Source organism: Dreissena polymorpha, chromosome 4 (genome assembly GCF_020536995.1).
Source record: "Dreissena polymorpha isolate Duluth1 chromosome 4, UMN_Dpol_1.0, whole genome shotgun sequence".
NCBI classification, from domain to species: Eukaryota; Metazoa; Mollusca; class Bivalvia; order Myida; family Dreissenidae; genus Dreissena; species Dreissena polymorpha.
Genome location: NC_068358.1, coordinates 27,683,802 through 27,704,342, shown reverse-complemented (window position 1 = coordinate 27,704,342; position 20,541 = coordinate 27,683,802). Strand labels below are relative to the sequence as shown.

General features: G+C 37.2%; 1 protein-coding gene and 2 long non-coding RNA genes across 3 annotated transcripts in view; 1 reads left to right on the top strand and 2 right to left on the bottom strand.

Annotated features, from left to right (window-relative positions):
- LOC127878309 (uncharacterized) overlaps positions 1 to 20,541 on the bottom strand; it is a 157,697-nt gene that overhangs the window by 104,425 nt on the left and 32,731 nt on the right. Inside the window, exons 18-23 of the mRNA XM_052424831.1 lie at positions 18,982 to 19,103; positions 13,302 to 13,497; positions 12,624 to 12,715; positions 11,804 to 11,853; positions 10,732 to 10,884; positions 2,048 to 2,245 (exon numbers count right to left, since the gene is read on the bottom strand). Of these exons, the coding sequence (XP_052280791.1) occupies positions 2,048 to 2,245; positions 10,732 to 10,884; positions 11,804 to 11,853; positions 12,624 to 12,715; positions 13,302 to 13,497; positions 18,982 to 19,103 (811 nt within the window). The remainder of the gene's footprint in view (positions 1 to 2,047; positions 2,246 to 10,731; positions 10,885 to 11,803; positions 11,854 to 12,623; positions 12,716 to 13,301; positions 13,498 to 18,981; positions 19,104 to 20,541) is intronic.
- LOC127876863 (uncharacterized) lies at positions 6,533 to 9,268 on the bottom strand. Its single transcript, XR_008048118.1, has 4 exons — positions 9,171 to 9,268; positions 8,755 to 8,819; positions 8,334 to 8,375; positions 6,533 to 7,919 (listed from the first exon to the last, which is right to left on the bottom strand). It is a non-coding gene; the product is annotated as an uncharacterized LOC127876863 (long non-coding RNA).
- Positions 11,882 to 17,693, top strand: LOC127876864 (uncharacterized). Its single transcript, XR_008048119.1, has 3 exons — positions 11,882 to 11,936; positions 14,320 to 14,453; positions 15,806 to 17,693. It is a non-coding gene; the product is annotated as an uncharacterized LOC127876864 (long non-coding RNA).

Here is a 20,541-nt window from a genome sequence, read left to right as displayed (position 1 = left end):
TGCTCAAATTCGTATGATAAAATATGTATTTTGAACGCATTACCGAATAAACTGTTCATATGACGTTAACACATTTTAGGTAAAAATAAACAGTTCTTGGGTATTTCGTTTAAATGTTTTGTCCTGATTAAAAGCGTTCGAAACTTGAACTACATGTACAATGTCGCGTCATCCTCGTGGAAAGCATGAGCTTTCATGTTTGATTCCTTACTTAAAAAGTAAGTTGATGTGTAGAGCATTTAAGAACTAGCAAACCTTTATCTAAGTTATAAACACATTGTTTATGCTGTATCAACAACGCTATGGTTGTAGAGATAGGTCCGTATGCAAAAACAAATGGCCATACTTCTGCCAAAACTCATAGATGCCAAAATGCTGTTCTTTATGACAATAAAGGTGGGTTTCCACTGCCGATCCGATCAACTCGATCATCCCGATCACCGAAATTTCCCGACCAAAGCCGACCAAGCTCGACTAGAAAGGGTATACACGACTTCTTCTCGACCTCTTGTCGATAACACACGACCCCCACACGACTCATTCACGACGTCCACTCAACCATCTATCCGATTACCGCTCGATCATCTCGACCTATACGCGAGCCCCATACGATCTCAACTCAACCAAGTGGACCTCAGGTCGATCGCCACCAGATCTTCACACGACCAGATCGTGATGGTCGTACTACAGTCGTACAAAGCGATCTAAAATAACTCGGGTAGAGGTCGAGCCGATCGTGTACAGAGCTCGTGTATAGTTGAATAGCAATCGGGAAGTGATCGTGTACGGTCGAGTCGCCGTCGGGTAGCAGTCTAGTAAATCTGTACATCAAATCGAATAGAGGTCGAGTGGATGGTGTTGCGATCTAAAATAACTCGGGTAGAGGTCGAGCGGATCGGGTACAGATCGTGTAAAAGATGTCAACCCGATCGCCACACGATTGCTCCACGATCAACTCGATCTTCTACTCGACTAATACACGACCACTTCCCGAGCGCTTCTCGATCCATTTCCTACTCGACAGCTACTCGATAGTTTTTGGCATGTCAAAAAATATCGGGTAGGAAGCCCGACCAATGCCAACCTACCCGACCGTCCCCGACCACTCATGCTGACCGAACCAGACCGATCGAGTTGATCTGATCGAGTTGATCTGATCGGCAGTGGGAACCCAGCTTAACAGTAATTGTACAGTTATTGTATACACCTCCACGTGGACCGCGTGCTGTCGGCTGCCCGATTGCTGATTGGCTGATTGTTCTGATAAAATTGGGCGCAATGCATGTGCGTAAAGTGTCGTCCCAGATTATCCTGTGCAGTCCACACAGGCTAATCAGGGACGACACTCTCCGCTTAAATATGATTTATTGACCCTCCGTGTCGCTGGCGGGACAATAGCTAAGGTATACGAATGCACTTATAAAAGCACAAAGCATTCAATAAAAATAAGGCTGACCGTATACTGTTTATGTATTCCATGTCAAGTATTCAATTATATGTTTACCATAAAATCATACTAGAATATGCAATGTACATAAATAGAAAGATATTTGATAGATTTAGGAGATTTCGCTCATTGAATACTGGTATATATTTAAAAAATGAAAAAAAAATCGGAAAAGAAAATCTATAAAAAAAATAAGTTTGGCCGACTTACCTTCCCTTTTTTGTAAAGTTGATAGTGGAAACAAGCATGTTTTGGGACGGTTTCTGGAAAAACCTTCATGCATGTACGTTACGTATCGTCCCATTTTACCCTGTGCAGTCTGCACTGGTTAATCAGGGACGACACTTTCCGCGTTTATGGAATTTTTCGTTTGAAAGAAAAATCTTCTTAATTAAAATATTGCAAGATCTTGTCGGAAAGTGTCGTCAAAGATTAGAATGTGCGGACTGCGCAAGTTAATATGTGACGATACCTTACGTACATTGATTGTGACAATACCTTACGTACATTCATTGTGACGATACCTTACGTACATTCATTGTGACCGGTTTTCCCACATACCGACTCATGCACATTTTGCCTTTTTTACTAGAAACATACCTTCGTCATATTGCACTGTGACCTTCAGTTTAGGCGCCCGAACGAACACCCACAAACCGGACCTGCTGATGGTGAGCCCGTGCGTCTTGTAGGCACTTCCGGTCACCGTGATGTTATCCACGGTGGGTGGCATCCCCCGCAGGAGTCGAACCGTGACCCCGTACATGCGCACAGTGACAGCCTTTGTGCACGTGACACCTGAAAAAATAACACGCGCGGTTCAGATATTTATTGCCACGCGTGCACTGTATATAGTAGCATGGGATGTCTCTACTCCAGATTTACGTTTTTCCACAACCAAGCCCATTCGGGAATAGCCTAACCAAACCTAGCTATGCCCAGCCAAACTTAGCCAAGCCTAGCCAAACATAGCAAAGCCTATCCAAACCTAGCCAAGTCTAGCCCGTTTTGTTAGTCTATGAGTTAAAGATTTTGCATGTATAAGGACAAAACTATATCAATAAGTTCTATGTTGTTTGATATATTTTATTTCCCACATGTTCCGCGTTAAATACCTGTATTCTCATAATTGTTTGTGTGTGTGGCGATTTGTAGGTGTGCAACAATACATGAGTCTCGTTCTGGGAAACCCGGGCTTATTGCAGTCCACAAGGGTTAATCTGGGGCGACACTCTCCGCCTTTATGATATTTTTTTCGCCTGCATAAACTCCCTTGTAAGCGAAAATCCAGTTAAGGCGGAAAGTGTCGTCCATGCGGACAGCTAAGGCAGATCTGGCATGAAACTTTACGCACATGAATAAAATTCCGTTTTTAACTAAATCGCATTATTATTAAAAACGAATCAAACATTTCGCAATAAAAAGTATTAAAATGAACCAAAACGTGTCATTCCGAGCAATAAGATGAGTCGTAACCTTCGACACTATATGACTACGCACATCGTTAAACTAAAATACTACGGAAAACACAATTGTTTTGTCTTATATATGGGAAAACTGGGCTTAATTCTTGTGCGTAAAGTGTCGTCCCAGATTAGCCTGTGCAGTCCGCACAGTCTTATCAGAGACGACACTTTCCGCCTAAAACTTGATTTTGATTTTCCTTGAAACTAAAAATACCATACAAGCGGAAAGTGTTGTCGCTGATTAGCCTGTGCAAACAGCGCAGGCTTATCTGGGACGACACTTTACGCACATGCATTAAGCCAAATTTTCTCAAAACAAGACACATATATTCATGAAATACATGAACTATGACGTGCCGTTTTAGGGAGTGTAATTCATACGAGATATTAATGGCTAACTGAAAATATCATTTATTTCCAACATAACATAAGCCATGATAAGTAAAAGGAAAAAGTTCAAGCATCGTGTTATGCCAGTCGCGTCAATGCTTTTTTACAGATGAATGAGTGGCCATATCTAACACGGTAACAAAGCGTGAATGTCAATATTTCTTTGATCATTTGACCTGTCACTAATAGATGGATTCGCATTTTGCCGCGGTAGTATAAATTCCGCCCCGACGTCTGTTACAGGGTTGACGTCAACTTCTCAAACAAATCGATAAACATCGCCCCCTACTACCAAACTTGCATAAACTTTTTTTAAGTTTTTAACAAATGATACGCAGGTAATATGTCGGGTTCAAAAGCTTGTTATATTGAGTATCATTTAATGAAGTGTCATAGTATGTAATATCATGTAAATTTTCGTCTGAAAAATACTATTTTGTCAGCGCATAAACGCCCAAGCAATGTTCTTAGTTTAGTTAGTAACACCACTCAATCGTTGTTCTGGGACAACAAAATTTCCATTTATGGCAAACTATAATTATTTAAATCCTTTAATCCTGTAATTTTATGTAAAACCGTCAACTACAGTGAAAACTTATCCAACAATTTGCATGTACGGATCCGCACAGATCAGAAAGATATATACATATATTTCGGCACAGGTAACATCGTATGGTTCACATAAAAATAATCTTTTTTGGCAAATGATGAAACACAATTTATTTTATTTATACAAGAAAAAACGATAAACTACTAACGGGTTGCAGGATCACGGTAATATGTGGGGTCCCAATTAAACGTTAATGGATGTCAACACACAAGTAAGTGGTGCTTTCTTCAGATAATTTTTCAAAATAACTAGTGCATAAAAGAAAGATTTGTATTCTGTTTATTTCAATGTGAACTACATTAGAAATACTTTATTTAATAAGTCTGTGTTCATGTTCAAAACTTCAGTGTACACTGCACGTTTATGCTTTGCTCAACGTGAAATTGTTTCACCGTTTTCAGATATACTCAATGATTTATTTCTTATACTTCAAGATATCGGCACAAACTACAGGAAAAACAATCTTTTATGCACGTAAGATTTATGCAAATGTATTTCAATAACTATAGATATTTTAACAAAAATAAAGTTTTTAACGGCGTGTTAACATTCTGTCTAGTCCGTGTGTAAATCCCTGACAACCCCGTTGATTCTGCACCCTGCTAATGGTATTAAGCCAACCGTGAGGTGTTTCCTATTATCAAAACCCTCCATTTTCTTAACCCTTTGCATGCTGGGAAATTTGTCGTCTGCGAAAATGTCGTCTGCTGAATTTCTAAAATTAGCATTTTTCATTTATTTTTTTTTCAAAGTATACTATCAGAATAGCAAACAGTTTGGATCCTGATGAGACGCCACGTTCTGTGGCGTCTCATCTGGATCCAAACTGTTTGCAAAGGCCTTTAAAATTCGGTTCCCGCACTGAAAGGGTTAAAGAGCATTCTAGGCTGAATGCATTTAAGAAAAGAAGTTTGTTAATGCGATATATAAGAAAGCGCTCGACACTTATAAATGTTCAAAGCTTGTTGGGTTTTTTTTACTTTTATTCCGGCTAATTTTTATAGAGCGTAACCATATTTGCGCAAGTTTCCAATTCTAGCTTTCAATCTTAAACCATAACAGTGATTTCTATGGGAGCATCAATAATGTGTTTGCATACAGGTCTATACAAGAATAAATTAACGAGTGTATCTAACTAAAACGTTTCGTCCAGTAAATCAATCATTCTTTAAAAGGCTATACTACTGCATATATCAATTATCTAGTATAATGTAACCTCTACATTGAAACTAAGCAGGAGCCGTATTCACCAATGTACGTAAGTCTCAAATCTTAGACTCAGCTCCAGTTTCTGACTCAGACTCAGACTCAGCCTTACAAAACTTAATTTACGAAACATAAAATGGTTAGTTTTAGACTCAGACTCAGTAAGATAAGTCTCAAATGCTAAGTCTACAATGTTTAGACTTACGCTATACAATCATGACGTAACGTCGTTTGAGCGTTTACTTTACAAAATGGCCGCCGCACGAGCTACTTGCGTAATAATAATAATATTATTGAAAGAGTGTATTTAGATCGTACCAACGCTTTGGAGATTTATAGGGATATTGAACTTTACAAACGGTATCGTTTAACCCGACCGGGAATCGTATTTATTTGCAATATTTGCAAGGAATAGTTGAGCCGCAATACGATGCGGATTCTGCCAGTTCCGGTCGCCCTGGCAGTGTGTACTTTCCCGAGCAACGTGGCAAAAATCATAAAAAAGCGGCATTTAAAGTTATGGTAGCCAGAACTATGTAGACCTGTGCACAGGTCAATAATATTTTGACAGCTAAGGAGTTGAAGTTGTCAAATTTCCAGCTGGTACGACGCCGTTCGTGCAAAACAAGAACTTTGTGCGATCGCTGATACGTGAGTCATTTGCGATGTGTGCATTTTGCAATTGTTCTTATTTATTGTAAACAACTGTCAAATTCATAATTCTCCGCGTTTGTTTGCTGTCTTTCGTGAAAATAATCTCCAAACTTAATGAACGTGAACATGCACTAATTTTATGGATAATACTTGTTGTTTGAATGAAAAAGTAATAACATATAATTTGCATGTATCATAAACTATAATAATGGATATTCTCTAAAAAGGGAAACCTATTGGAAAACGTTTACAAGACATTTACTATGCATACATTTTGATTTCAGTACTATTACAAATCTATTTATAGATGAAGGAGTTTACCTATAGATATGTATATGCCGACAAAAGTTACACTGTGCCATGACGCAGTTGGTAGCGCATCGGTGCTCGTGATTATTTTTCACCGACTATTCGGTGGTTCGAAATTACATCGGGGCCTTTTTTTTCTCCAAACATTTTCAATATAAATTATGATGATTATTTAATTATTTTTTTATTCTTGATATTTAATGTAATGTGAATTAATGTTTATTAATTTTAAAAAAGGTGCTATAATTAATGTGTATATTATACACCCTGCTAAGAAGATATAGGGTACACCTGAATCCATATGTGCATCTGTCCTTGTGTCTGTCTATGTTGTAATTGAGTTCCAATACAAAATGTTTTTTTAGCGACAAATGCTGTAGAATATGCATTTGTTGATGGCAAGTGCATTGTTGTAATGCACTTTATTTGTAAATTAATAAAACACTCAACAACAGAAATAATATTTTATTCTCAAATGCACATATTATTGCATTTTCAATCAATAGTAAAACGATGACATTATTTTTGATTATCAAGTTGAGACACATCAGCATATTGCATCACTTTTGACATAAGGCAGAACAAAGATCTATTAATTATTATTTTTTTGGGCAGAACTTTCATTCAATATAATGCACATAAATGCACCGATCACAATCCATTTATATCAATATCTATTTACTTATTAATATCGTAAGTTTTCCAAAAAATGGGTCAATTTTAAATGATAAACTTTCCGGTTTTACAAGTACTTTGGGGTGCATCGATTGGACGCATGTGCATATCAAGAAGCCAGTGAACCATGTAGAAGTCTACATAGGGCGAAAGGGCGTTCCCACCATCAACGTTCATGTATGGCGTAACAGTCAGTTATGTGCAAGTCCAAATGCAATCCTTTTTCTTTGATACAACTTTATTTTAAACAAAAATATTTAATGAAACAACTGTATGTTTATTTTAACAGTTTGCCATTTGCAAAATAAGAAACATTTTATCAAATACTTAAGAAAAAATGTACAAAAATATGTCTTATTTTGTTAGTGTAATATAACATGTTTTATGTTAACAGGCTGTGTATGATGGCAGCTACAGAATAACGAGCTTCACTCAAGTTCACTGCCAGTTGGCCTGGGCGAAAGCATGATGCCAGGATTTGTTGATGTCTAATTTCAAATTCACATTACTGTATCTACCATTATTCTGGAATTTCATTCAGTTCATTGAATGAAGAATTTTTTTATTATCAATGATGTATATCTTGTAAGCAAATAATATCAAGAAGTGTCCCAAGACACCGCATTCAACTAATATTCCTCTTTGAATGTAGAATGTATTTTTACTGTCAGTAACATAAAACAATGACCAATGTAATATTTAACCTACATTTCTTAAAGCACACAAATATTGACTGGAATTTTATAAGTACAAAAAGGGATAGAATCATATTTTTATCATAGAAATATTAGTATGCCCCTTTTTGAATTATTTTTTTTTATATTATTTTGTGTGCAACTGCTCCATAACTCTATTATTTCTAGTATAGACTATCTATTTTAGAAATAATAGAGTTATGAAGTAGTTGCACAAAAAATAATAAGATCCTTTTAATTACAAAAAGGGGAATAAATCTACTACTAGTATATTACATGTCAGAGTTATAGCACTTGGTCACGTATTGACACTAAACACATCTTTTTCTCCAAATGTATTATTTCAATTTCTACAGTCAACTTTTGTATTTCTTATTCTAATTTTTCTTAGTTATTTCCCATCGGTTTCTCTGTAAGTTTTGTTAAGGTATCGGCTTGTGATCTCTTGTCGTTCTTCTTTGTGAGCGCTGCAAAAATGGATAAAAAGTGTGATTTGTATAAATGGACTTGTTCTCATATTATGATCTTCAAAGGTTAAAAAATTAATACATATATATCACATAATCTATGTATGCATTGGTACTATGCATTGGTACTATGTTTTAACATATTTGATGCTAATTATGTTTCAACAAATGCATGACTTTTGTTGCATATTACATAATAACATTATACAGTACTTGCTTTGTCAAATGGTATTGTCAGTATAATTCTAAGAACTGGAATTCCATCCATGCAAGTTAATTATTAACTCTAAATTAATTGTATGCACTGCAATACCTTCAATTAGAGCTATCTAAGTGTTAAATTTATTAATATTTAATTTTCAAGATTTGTTCCAGACAATTTGAAATCTAAATTTAAAGATATCCAAAACTTACATTCTTTACACTTAATGCCTCTACTTTCATGACTGGTACACTCTGAAATCACATGAAAAAATATAGTGTCACTTAAAAAATCTAAATTAATTTAATCCAGTGATGTTTTCAATGCAATAAAATTGACAAGTAATGTTAATATACTATACTTAAGTCAATGCGTGACGTAGCTGTATATATTCTAGCACCATTTCAGCAAAATAATACAGTATCATAAAACATACATTAACCAATGAAAATGCTCATAAGCTTTTTTACAAATTTAAACAATATAAGTAAGTAGGTATTGTGATTATATCACATAGAAAACACATATTAGGTTCGACATGTAGTAATATTGAAACAGACTAATTGCAATTGATTATAGTTTTTCAACAAAATTAATTAAATGAAAGCATAACAAAAAAAGTAATTAATTTACACCGAGCCTTGGAATTTTGGTTCTTCTTCTGGCACTGTTCACCAGTTTTTGCGACCCCAAATTTTCTGAAAGTTTAATAAAAACAATTGTATGATGTATAGCAGTATTTATGAAACACATTACATTTCATGTTTGCCATCATAACTGTCGATTAGTTTAATATAAACGACATACAGGGTAATAGTTATCAATGTAAACGTGTAGTAAATGAAAAGTTCGTTTGGAAATGTGCAGATTGTAATCAGATACGAATAAAACACACATGGGTACGAATCTAACAGGGTACGAGATGAAAACTAAAACAATAGACCTCCTTAAATGGTAAACTTATCCGTGAAACCACAAATATTCATTATTAATACTTAAATAACAATTCACTTGTGCAAATTTTGGAAACAAAGAACGTGCAACCGTACCATAAATTATAACAAATGTTTGAAACTAAAACACATTCCACAATCACATCCGAAATCCGTAAGTACAATTTGCTGAGTGGTTATGCCCCTTGTTTACATAGTGCATTATTCGGCGCTAGTAAAAACGACATCGGTAGCAAATCAAAAAGTAAGCTATTAAATAAAATATTACAACTATAAGGCAGATACGATGTAACTTACATTGATATTCTACTCGCCACCTCGTCCCATTTTTTTCTTCGAATAACCAAAATCTTTTCGGCTCCGATCCCCTTATACTCGCGGATAGAAGGTTCCAGCGGTCCCGAACCAGCGCATTAAAAACAATCTCTGGCTCGGACCAATCTGGACCTGCTGGCGCTTCGTTTCGCTGTCTTCAACTGCCAAACACTCCATTCAATAAGTTATAGCAAACATGTCCGCTACTATTTTTGACACTATTTGGCGCGTTTTCCCTACTAGAGAGTTCGCTTAGTCGTGACGTCATTAAAAAAACACAATCTTATTGAAGTCTATTTCCAAATGCGTTCGTGAATACGAATCCTGAGTCTGTCTTTAGTAAGTCTAAGCCTGAGTCAAAGTCTGAGTTTGAGTCCAAGTTTGAGTTTATTATTGATGAATACGGCTCCAGATGTTTCATGATTCTTTCGTCAGCGTTCAGAAACTCGACCGGTGTTCCGAAATTATTTTGATGCGTGTGATTATTCTCCTGTTTTTCTGGTTATTTTGTCCGCTTGCGAATACTCACCATTTGTCCTGTACTATTTCGTCTGCGTATTGACACTCCGAAGTTTCTTCGGACTATTTCTAAGGGTATTAACACTTACCCTCGTCCTTGAACACTCCCATCCGCGGATGTCCACTTACCGGTTTCTTTCGCGCATTTGTAAACCCCTTAATATTCCAGAATATACACTATGGTCAAAGACTTTTTCCTTCGTTTATAAACACTCACGTCCTGAAGTCAATTTTCTGAACTTTTTCAAAATAAATTTTTGATATAACTTTGATCGTCATGCTCAATTTGCTATTCATAAAAACGTTTTTTAGTTTAAGTCCGACTCAACCCTGAGTTTATGAAGGAATATCTGCATAACATATTCTTATAGTAGAGATTATAGATTGTTCCTGAGCTGACCGACATTTTCAATACTCCGCTGAGTGGATACTTAAAAGCCCATAAGCACTCAAAATCTATTTATCAGATGTTTCGTACAATACTTCGAAAAATAAAGTTAGCACATAAAAAGTCAATGTTCCTTTTAGCATAGCCAAACTTTCGACGCTGGATGTGGTCTGGTAAAACTAACATAGATTTAACGCGATACAAAATGTTCGTTTTTTTTATATTTTCGTGTCACAATATATTCCATGTGAATTTTCTGCTACGATAAACGAGCATTCACGAGCTAACGCGAGATTGGCTTTTGGAAGCTTCGGAAGCACGACGTCAGCTTATGATTTAAAAACAAAACAAAACGAGAATGTTCTTGCTACTTGTCCCTGGCGCAATCAATTACAAGTTTATTTGGACTATAATGTATACGTTATGACAACTCACCCGTCGTACCGCACGGCATGTTCTGAACGGTGACGTCAAACGCTCCACCGGAAGTGGCGTCACGAACAAGCGTGTAGGAGCACACGCCCTGGAAGGAATAGTGGCGTCCGTCAAACGTCTTGTAGTGCGGGTCGCCCGCCGCCCAGCAGCTTCCTGTATTGCAAGTTGCCACGTGTATCAGTGATTTACAAGTCATCAAAAAGTACCACGTGTTATAACCCTAAAGTGTCCTAATAAACCGCAACGCGACTTAGCTAAATAAGTTGAATAACAACGTTTTTTTATAGTTTTATTTTGCGTTTTTTATCTAAAAGCAGCGGGTCAAGGCGAACCGAAATCGCGTCATAAAACATAAGGTGATTAGCAAATCATGAAAAGTCAAAACAGTTTACAACCTTTCATATCGAAAAGTAATTTATTAAAAGCAACCAAAGCGTGCCATACCGCAATTTGTGAAAAGAACGAACCAAAATGTTTTCAATGATACATAACTAGTTTATATGAACCCAAACGATTCATGACGGACAGCATCGTTTCGTCACACGCTTAACGCTTAAAATATGCGAATACAAATATTAAAGGCCTAAAACACTATATAACACCCATGTTTACTGTAAATTATTGTTCTGGGAAATTACATGTTGAAACCAGCAACTGGTACGAAAGAAACTATTTACAGAATCGAAGCATCATACTAAATGTTATAATGTTTCATTTGAGCCTGGTTCTGCGAAAACCGGGCTTAATGCATGTGCGTAAAGTTTCGTCCCAGATTAACCTGTGCAGTCTGCACATGATAATATGGGATGACGCCTTTCACCTTAACTGGATTTTCGCCTACAAGAAAAAAGAAAGATACCATACAAGCGAAAATCGTTTTCCCTTATTAGCCTGTGCAGTCGGCACTTACTTATCTGAGACCACACTTTACGCACGTGCACTAAGCCCTGTTTTTCCCCAAACGCGGTTCATTTCATGGAGCTAAAAATAAGCGGCGAATACATGCTTGTCGTAATCCTATGATAATTTCCTTTTAACTCTTGGTGTAATTCACTGGTGGTGTTTAACCTACCTGGGCAGTTGTTGTCCTTTTCGACGACCCACTTCTGACCCTGACACCGTCTGTAACAGTGAGGTCAAAATTTGCGACTTTCAGAGTGGGTAATCACGTGAAAGTCAAGATGGCGACGTCAATGCCGATACAGGTATTTTTCGCCGTTTGATACCTTTATTACTCGTGTTTAATTTTTAAATGGCGCTCACTATCCAGAAATATCAGTTAGAAAGTGCTAAGCGTTTATTTCGTATTAAAATTTGATTTATATATCGAATTATCGCGGTGTGAGTTTTCTTAATGGAGCTGCTATTATGTCATCCTGCTAAGAAATTTTGCAGCGAGTTAAGTCGATATTTTAAGCGAATATTAATACGAAATGAACGCTTATTACTGTCTAGCTGATATGGAATCTTCTGTTTTAAATTTCGAAACGTGATTTTGCAGGATATTGTAGTCTATTGTTTCAAATTTAAACAAAGATCTTAATTATGCAAATCTTCCAAATTTTATATAGATTCAAATGTATCATAGAAAAGCATATGAACTGCCCAAATGCACAATTGAAAAGTCGGAACGTGTGCACATAGAATTAATTGCATGCGATCCGGGAATATATATATCATTTTGTTAATGATAAAGTTACAACTAACGATATTTATAAACTCATTCAATTTTATAGTACATATATATGAAGCAATATTTATATTTATTCAGCGTAACAACATTGGTCAGACAGGCCGATGCGCTGAATCCGTTTAACGGCAATGTAGGCTTAGGGCTTAAAGAAAGCCCTGTGATCATGTTGAGACGAGAGATGTTATAAAGCGCCACTTACAATTCTTTGCATCCTGATTTGACGATTTTTCCCACGGGAAACCACTCCGTTCCGTACTGACACGGGCATTCCCCTGGGGACACGCACTGACCCTGTAAAATACAGCCAGCCCGGGGGTATGGGTAGGGTTGATACAAGTGCAGGGTAAAATTGTACATAATCAAAATTGTCGCGCATGCGTGAAGACTATCATATCATTTTTGACATTTTAGTTGACTGAGTATGAGCGTCTTAAATTGTGACAAGCGAAACAGAATATAACTAATAACAATACGTGCGAATATGCTTTATAACCAAGTGGAAAATAATTACATACGCTTTGCGAATCATTAAACAAATAGCTCTTTTTGAGGATTAATTACATTTTTATATATTGATTTTTTTTTAGTTTTAAACATTGAATTTAATAGAGAAATGTAATACATTATGCAGAAACATAGTTTGCAATGTAAATGTTCATTTCAGCTCGACTTAAATGTTAGCTATTGTCTTATTGCTACACTTTCGACTCATTTCCTTGCGGAAAACCAGTATATTGGGTCCCGGAGTATGGATCGAAAACGGGGCCACCCGATCGCTAGGTCGAAACAATGTCTATGAAGCCACAGCGACCTTAAATAACTTTGATTAAGTGCGTCATGGATATGGCCCGCAATGCGTGCGTTTTGTTCAACTTACATCCGGCGCCATGGTGGTATTCTCGGGACACCCACATCCGGTGTACACGTAGCCCGGCCCGCAGTCGTATCCGTGAGTCTCACACGTGCTCTGGCACACGTGACTGTCCTCCAGGTAGCGCTGGTTACGCGGGCACGTGACGCCAGTGAGGCAGTGCTTCACGAGCGCGCATTGCCACGCGCCGTTAACACACGTACTGTTTTGAGAAGAAAAAGATGTTATAATAAGCCCCACTCCGAGAAAAACTGGGCTTAACCCTTTGCATGCTGGGTAATTTGTCGTCTGCTAAAATGTCGTCTGCTGAATTTCTAAAATTAGCATTTTCTTCGATTTTTTTTCAAAGAATACTATCAGAATAACAACCAGTTTGGATCCAGATGAGACGCCACGTTCTGTGGCGTCTCATCTGGATCCAAACTGTTTGCAAAGGCCTTCAAAATTCGGTTCCCGCACTGAAAGAGTTAATGCATGTGTTAAGTGTCATCTCAGATTAGCCTGTGCTGTCCGCAACAGGTGAATCAGACGACACTTTCCGCTTTTATTGAATTGTTCGTTTCTATGAGGCCTCTTCTAAATGAAATTCGGTGAAGGCGTAAAGTGTCTTCCCGGATGTGTCTGTGTAGAATGCACAGGCTAATATGGGACAATACTGTACGCATACACATTAAGTCCAGTTTTCCCAAAACTAGGCTCAAATAATGCAAAGGGTTAAACGCGCCGTCAATGATCAAGTTTTACGTGCGTGTGTGTCTGTGTTAGATTACGCAAATATAAATCAATAATAATTTAGCTAAACAAGATATTGTGTAAACATTTGCATTCTGGCCAGAAACAAATATTGATACGTCGTTAGTGTTCAGCAAAAAGCAACATCCTTTTCAATAAATGAACGTAATGACGGACGTTGTGTTTACGACAGAATAAGAAGATTAGTGTTCGCAACATCTGTCGGTAATCGACTAAATGAGCCGTCGCTAAAACCTCAGAATAGAAAACAATATGTTGTTTTTCTTTTTAGTTGATGTTTGGCTCGATACATGTTTTGTCAAAAGCGTAAACGACACCGTGCATTGAAGAAATCACAGGGCATGATGGCATATGTTTCTACCAGCCTAGAACAGCCGCGCTCTGTGTAAACCGGGATTAATTAGGGTGCGTAAAGTGTCGTCCCAGATTAGCCTGTGCAGTCCTCAAAGGCTTATCAGGAAAAACACATTGACACTTTTCGCCTACATTTGATTTTCGTTAAAAAGAGACTTTCTTTCAACGATAAACTTTTCAAGCGGAAAGGGTCGTTCCTAGTAAGCCCGTGTGGACGGTACATGACGTACATTCTTTAAACAACATTTTCCCAGAACGAGGCTCATTTTTTAATGAAGAGTATACACATGTCACACGTGTTTGACAATGTAAAATTTCACTTTAAATTAGGGATGGCAAAATTATTCGAATATTCGAATATTCGATTGAATGGTCAGCATTCGAATAATAAAAATGATATTCGCATATTCGCATTTTTTCCAAACGTTATTTCACCAATATTTAATGACCTGCAAACCGCTTACAAAAATGCAACCGAAATCACCTGGGAGTAACATGTTTGACGTGACGTTCTTCGTGTCAAACTGATAACGCGGCCCGTATCAGTGTTGATTGCGCAATGCAATATACACGCTCTAAGAAAGGCCCCGACTGTTGTTTGCCAATGGGGTGCCAATTTACGGTTTCAATTGACTGGCGAATAATAATTACGTTTTGTGATCACAGTATGTACAGCCATTAAAATGTGTGAATTACTCAAATCGCACAATGCAATATACTTACTATAAGAAAGGGCCCGAACTGTTGTTTGTCAATTAGGTACAAATTAAGGGTTTCAATTTACTGGCGAATAGTAATTTAGTTTTTGTGATCACAGTTTGAACAGAAATTTAAATATGTGAATTAACAATTCAAAAGTAACAGATGATATAAATTAAACAATCATCAAGGAATCATAATTCAAATCTGAAAATGCCACCAGCCCTTTCTGCAGTATGGAATACTTTACACGGTCTGTGGATAAGAAGACCGCAACGTGTAATGTGTGTAAACGTATTTTTACATATGCGCGGTCTGCTACAAATCTGTGGAATCATTAAAAAATAAAATTCTATGACACGATGTTTTTCATTCTATTTGTGCCCGATCACAGTATCGGTCATAGTATTAGTCGACAGCGATACAATTATTCGATAGCATCGTTAATAAACAGCCTCGTATTTAGCAAACGGATATAACTTACAAACCAATGGAAATTAACACATAACAAGGAAAAATCAATCCAGCCGTTTTATGCGAATATTCGATTGAATGAATTTGCGAACATTCGAATGCCGATATTGGTATTCGATGCCATCCCTACTTTAAATTGTATAACAGTAAAGCTTGCATTTCCCTCCGTTCAGAATTCTTAAGTTATGCCCCTTTCTTCACGTGGAGTTTCTATACGACGTTTATTTCAGCTTTCTACATGCAGAAACATTCGGCCTTCTTCATACAGAAACATTCGGCCTTCTTCATACAGAAACATTTTGCCTTCTTCATACAGAAACATTCGGCCTTCTTCACACAGAAACATTCGGCCTTCTTCATACAGAAACATTCGGCCTACTTCATACAAAAACATTCGGCCTTCTTCATACAGAAACATTCGGCCTTCTTCATACAGAAACATTCGGCGTAAGCAATGTTCGTCAATACTGTGACAAGCACTAAGCTGTAAAGTCATAATTGTTCTTTCGCGGGACATAAATTTGTACCAAAATTGACCGACGCAAATACATGAATCTACGAGTCCTTTACCTTTTAACCACGAAATAAAATGATCTTACATAATTGAGGCCTGAATTACATGATAATGACATTCCTCCATTTACAACTTGTTCACATGAGTGATTATACAACTTTATAACATAATAAAAAAAAAATATTAAAGAAAAAAATATTATCGTTCTTGGAAATGGGATAAATGCATGTGCAAAAGGTATCGTCCCAGATTAGCCTGTGCAATCCTCACAGGCTAATCTGGGACGAAATCAGCCGGTGCAGTCATCACAGGCTATCTGTGGCGACAGTACATGCATTTAGTCTAGTTGTCCCAGAAAGAGGCCATGAAAATGTTGGACACATTTATTTAAAATCTTCATTCTCCGCCTTCACGCTCTATTTAGCACTTATTGCTCTGTGTTCTACACATCATACAAGCCAATTGACCAGCAGTTATAGTCAGTCATAGTTACACGTGATTTGTGGTAAGGCCAAAATTAGAGTTCATTTGTTACATCTAACATCTCATAGACTTGGGTTGATAGGACAGCCAAACTTGTTTCTGTTTAGTTTCTTCTGACGTTCGTGTTATATCAACTTGAATACAAATATGTATTGGCATGAAGAGATCTTCCAAATATGTAATACACATGATCTCTTTAGGTAATTGTAGTACATGTATGTTCATAGTTGATTACTTAACAGGATAGAATGTAACAAAATGATCGAAAAGTTAATTTAGCGAATATACTCAAATGAAGTAAGTTCGCCGTGGCGTTATGGATATGGTGTCCGCCAAGCGATCGGGAGGTCACGGATTCGATTCCCACTCGGGGAGCATTCTCTAGATCTTCCCTAAAGGCACCAAGTACTGGTTCTATGCCCAGGAATCGGACTCGAGAGCGTTTATATAAGCCGGAGGCTTTCGATGCAATCGAGCTAAAATAAATAGGCATAAACTAAATACAGTAAAAATTGATAGGCAACACAATTCCTCAATCTTCAGACATGCCCAGACCCGTTATTCTCCAACACAATTCCTCAATCTTCAGACATGCCCAGACCCGTTATTCTCCAACACAATTCCTCAATCTTCAGACATGCCCAGACCCGTTATTCTCCAACACAATTCCTCAATCTTCAGACATGCCCAGACCCGTTATTCTCCAACACAATTCCTCAATCTTCAGACATGCCCAGACCCGTTATATCAACACAATTCCTCAATCTTTAGACATTCCCAGACCCGTTATTCTCCAACACAATTCCTCAATCTTCAGACATGCCCAGACCCGTTATTCTCCATATTTAAGAAAAGATTGTAAATATTATGATTACCACCATTTTTATGGATGATTATATGATTATATCGGAGATAATTTCAAGTCTTGTCTTAGCAAAATTTCAGTTCAGACGGAAAGTGTAATAGCCTCTGTGATTAGCCTCTGCGGACTGCATAGGCTAATCTGGAACGACAATAAACACACATGCCTTTAACCCTGCTTTCCCAGAACGATGATCATATGATCAATATTCGTCAGTAACACACAATATTCTATTTTTGAGGGTTAAATCCATGTTCAAGATTTAACAGTCACTCAAGTATGCTCATATTCACGAATCCTTCGTGAGTAACTTAATAAACTGCTTTCAAAAACAGTAAATATTGGATTTCAAGTGTTCAAGTGTCTTCAGTCAAATTATGTTCGGTGTAAAATGTTCCAGTCATCAATTTAAAAGGTTGCTCTGTGTTCTTGAATATTCTGTCTAATAAATGCTCCGTGTTCTAAAAACCAGTGCCTGGATGTTTTATTTTCTGAATATGGTCTGTGTTCATGAGCATTCTGTCACTTCACGCTCAGAATTCTAAACACTAGTGTCTTAATTTTCATATGTTGTTAGTTCAGTGTTCGTCAATCTTCAGTCACTTAACGCTCTGTGTTACGACTGCAACTTTCTTAATGTTTACATTGCTCAGCGTTCTTCAATCTTCAGTCACTTAATGCTCCGTGTTACTTACACTAGTGTTTTAATTTTCCAATGTTGTCCGTTTGATCTTTATCGTCGCATCTTCAGTAACTTGATTTCCGTGTTTAAATACCAGTGCTTAGAGTGTCACAGTCTGTCAGCGTTCTTGAATCATCAGGTACGTAATGCTCCGTTTTCTGAATACAAGTGCTCGTATTTTCACTTTTTGAAACGTCAGTAAATTGCCGTGTTCCAAATAACAGTGTTTCAATTTTCGAATTTGAGATTTGTGTTCGTTTATTGTTGTTTTGTGGTGGGTGGGTATGCGCTGTGTTCGCAAACTGTTCCTCTACTTTTCATTTATGATTTCAGTATCCTCGATATGACGTCGTCGCGTGATGCAATAACTGCCGGACAACAGCGCAAAATGGAAGTAACTTTGCGCCACAATCTGGCAGCTACCCCACCACGTAAGGCACTGATGGTGACGTCACTCACTGTGGCACTTCACTCAGCTCGCAAGTTAACACCGCGACTGTTGTCGTAATCCCGCGTAAAAGGGGACATGGGGTGGGGTCATCTATACTAACTTTTCAAGTTAAACTCGTGAAATTTATATAAAAAAAAATGTTTAAGGTCTGACATAGAAATACAGATGCTACCGTAATCTCGCTTGAAGTGTGTATTGAGTAGGTAATCTATTTTAACCTTTTTTTTTAAATTCCACTCGTGAAATACTGGCAAATTCATAATCTTCAAAAGCTATGACATTGGAAATGGAAGTGCATTAAGCCCCGTTTTCTCAGCGCGAGGCCCATTTACTTGGTGTATATATGAAATAATCTTGCACACATCACATACGCATATCCATTATCACATTTATACCCATCGGTACGCAACTCACCATCGTTGGCAATTCCTTTCTATGACGTCACCAGCCTTCCGGATACGGTCACCGTCCGGCGCGTATTTGTCGTAGCACGTGCATTGACCGAGTCGCACGCAATCCCCGTTGTCGTCCATTATCTGTGTGTGCATGAAACAAGATTGCACAGTTGAGCCACGCTCTGGGTCCGTCTTATCAAAGATCGTACGACAATGTTAACTTACGATTGAATTTTGTAATTTAAAAATATAAGTGATTATGATCTGTATGTTTCAAATATAAAGCATATCTTACAGCTACTTTTGAAAATAAATGGAAATGTTCAACAAAAGTAATTATAAAAGTGACGGTAACATATTTATGGCGCTTCGAAAATCGCATCGTAAGGTGAGAATGTCGTACGAAGTTTGATAAGACGGGCCACACTGGTCTTTAAGCATGTGCGTAAAGTGTCGTCCCAGATAAGCCTATCCTATCTGCACAGGCTGATCGGAGACGATACTTTCCGCTTTACTGGAATTTTCCGGGTTTAGTAAGTCTCTTTTAAACGAAAATCCAGTTAAGGTTGAATGTTTCGTCCCTGATAAGAATATGCGAACCGCACAGCTTTATCTGGAAAGACACTTGACATAAATGCATTAAGCCCAGTTTTCCCAGAACGAAGTTCAGTTACTTACTGGATCCGAGACTGTGAAATCAATAATTGCCTAAACCTACTGTTATTTATATGTATGTTTACGACAATGAGATTCACATGCTTAAGTCAAAACTAAACAATTCTGTTCTGTTCTGTCAAATACTCAACTCAAACCATGTTCCTTACAAACTGTAAAATCATGTTATATTCGTCAACATGAAATGTCCTGCTTTAAAAAGGACTTTTTGTTGACACGTAAATTTGTGAATTTTCATTTTTTTTTTAATATTGAGTAATTTGCATCTTTTCCAAAGTGTTTGTGCTAAATGAATGGATCGTTCAACCCACGAATTAAACGAAAGTCAATGTCCACTGATAAACACTTATTCTACAATACATATAAAAACTTCAAAGAAATTGTATTCGACGTAGATCTCAAAGACCTAATTGCTAAAACGTATTGAATGAAAACGGTGAAAAAGAACGATATTTTAATGATTAATTGTACGTATAGTTTTTCTAAACCGAGCAAGTACAACAAGTTCGTTTAAAGCTTATGAACACTTAAATAATTATATTGTTTAAACATGAAATTTTTAGTGGAATAAACAAGTTTGATGCTATTTTAAAATTATTTGATATAATTGAATATTTTTCTATAGGCAATGGCTTTAAAAACATATGGGCCTCGTTCTTGTTAAACCAGGCTCAATGCATGTGCATAAAGTTTCATCCCAGAGTAGCCTGTGCAGTCCGCACAGGCTAACTAGGGATCAAACTTTCCCCATGAACTGAATTTTCGCTTATAAGAGACTATTTTAAACGAAAAACACAATTTATGGACTGCACAGGCTAATCTGTGAACGTTTTACGCACATGCAATGATCTCCGTTTTCACAGAACGAAGCTGTTTGCCCTTGGATTAAACCGTTTTGATTTGA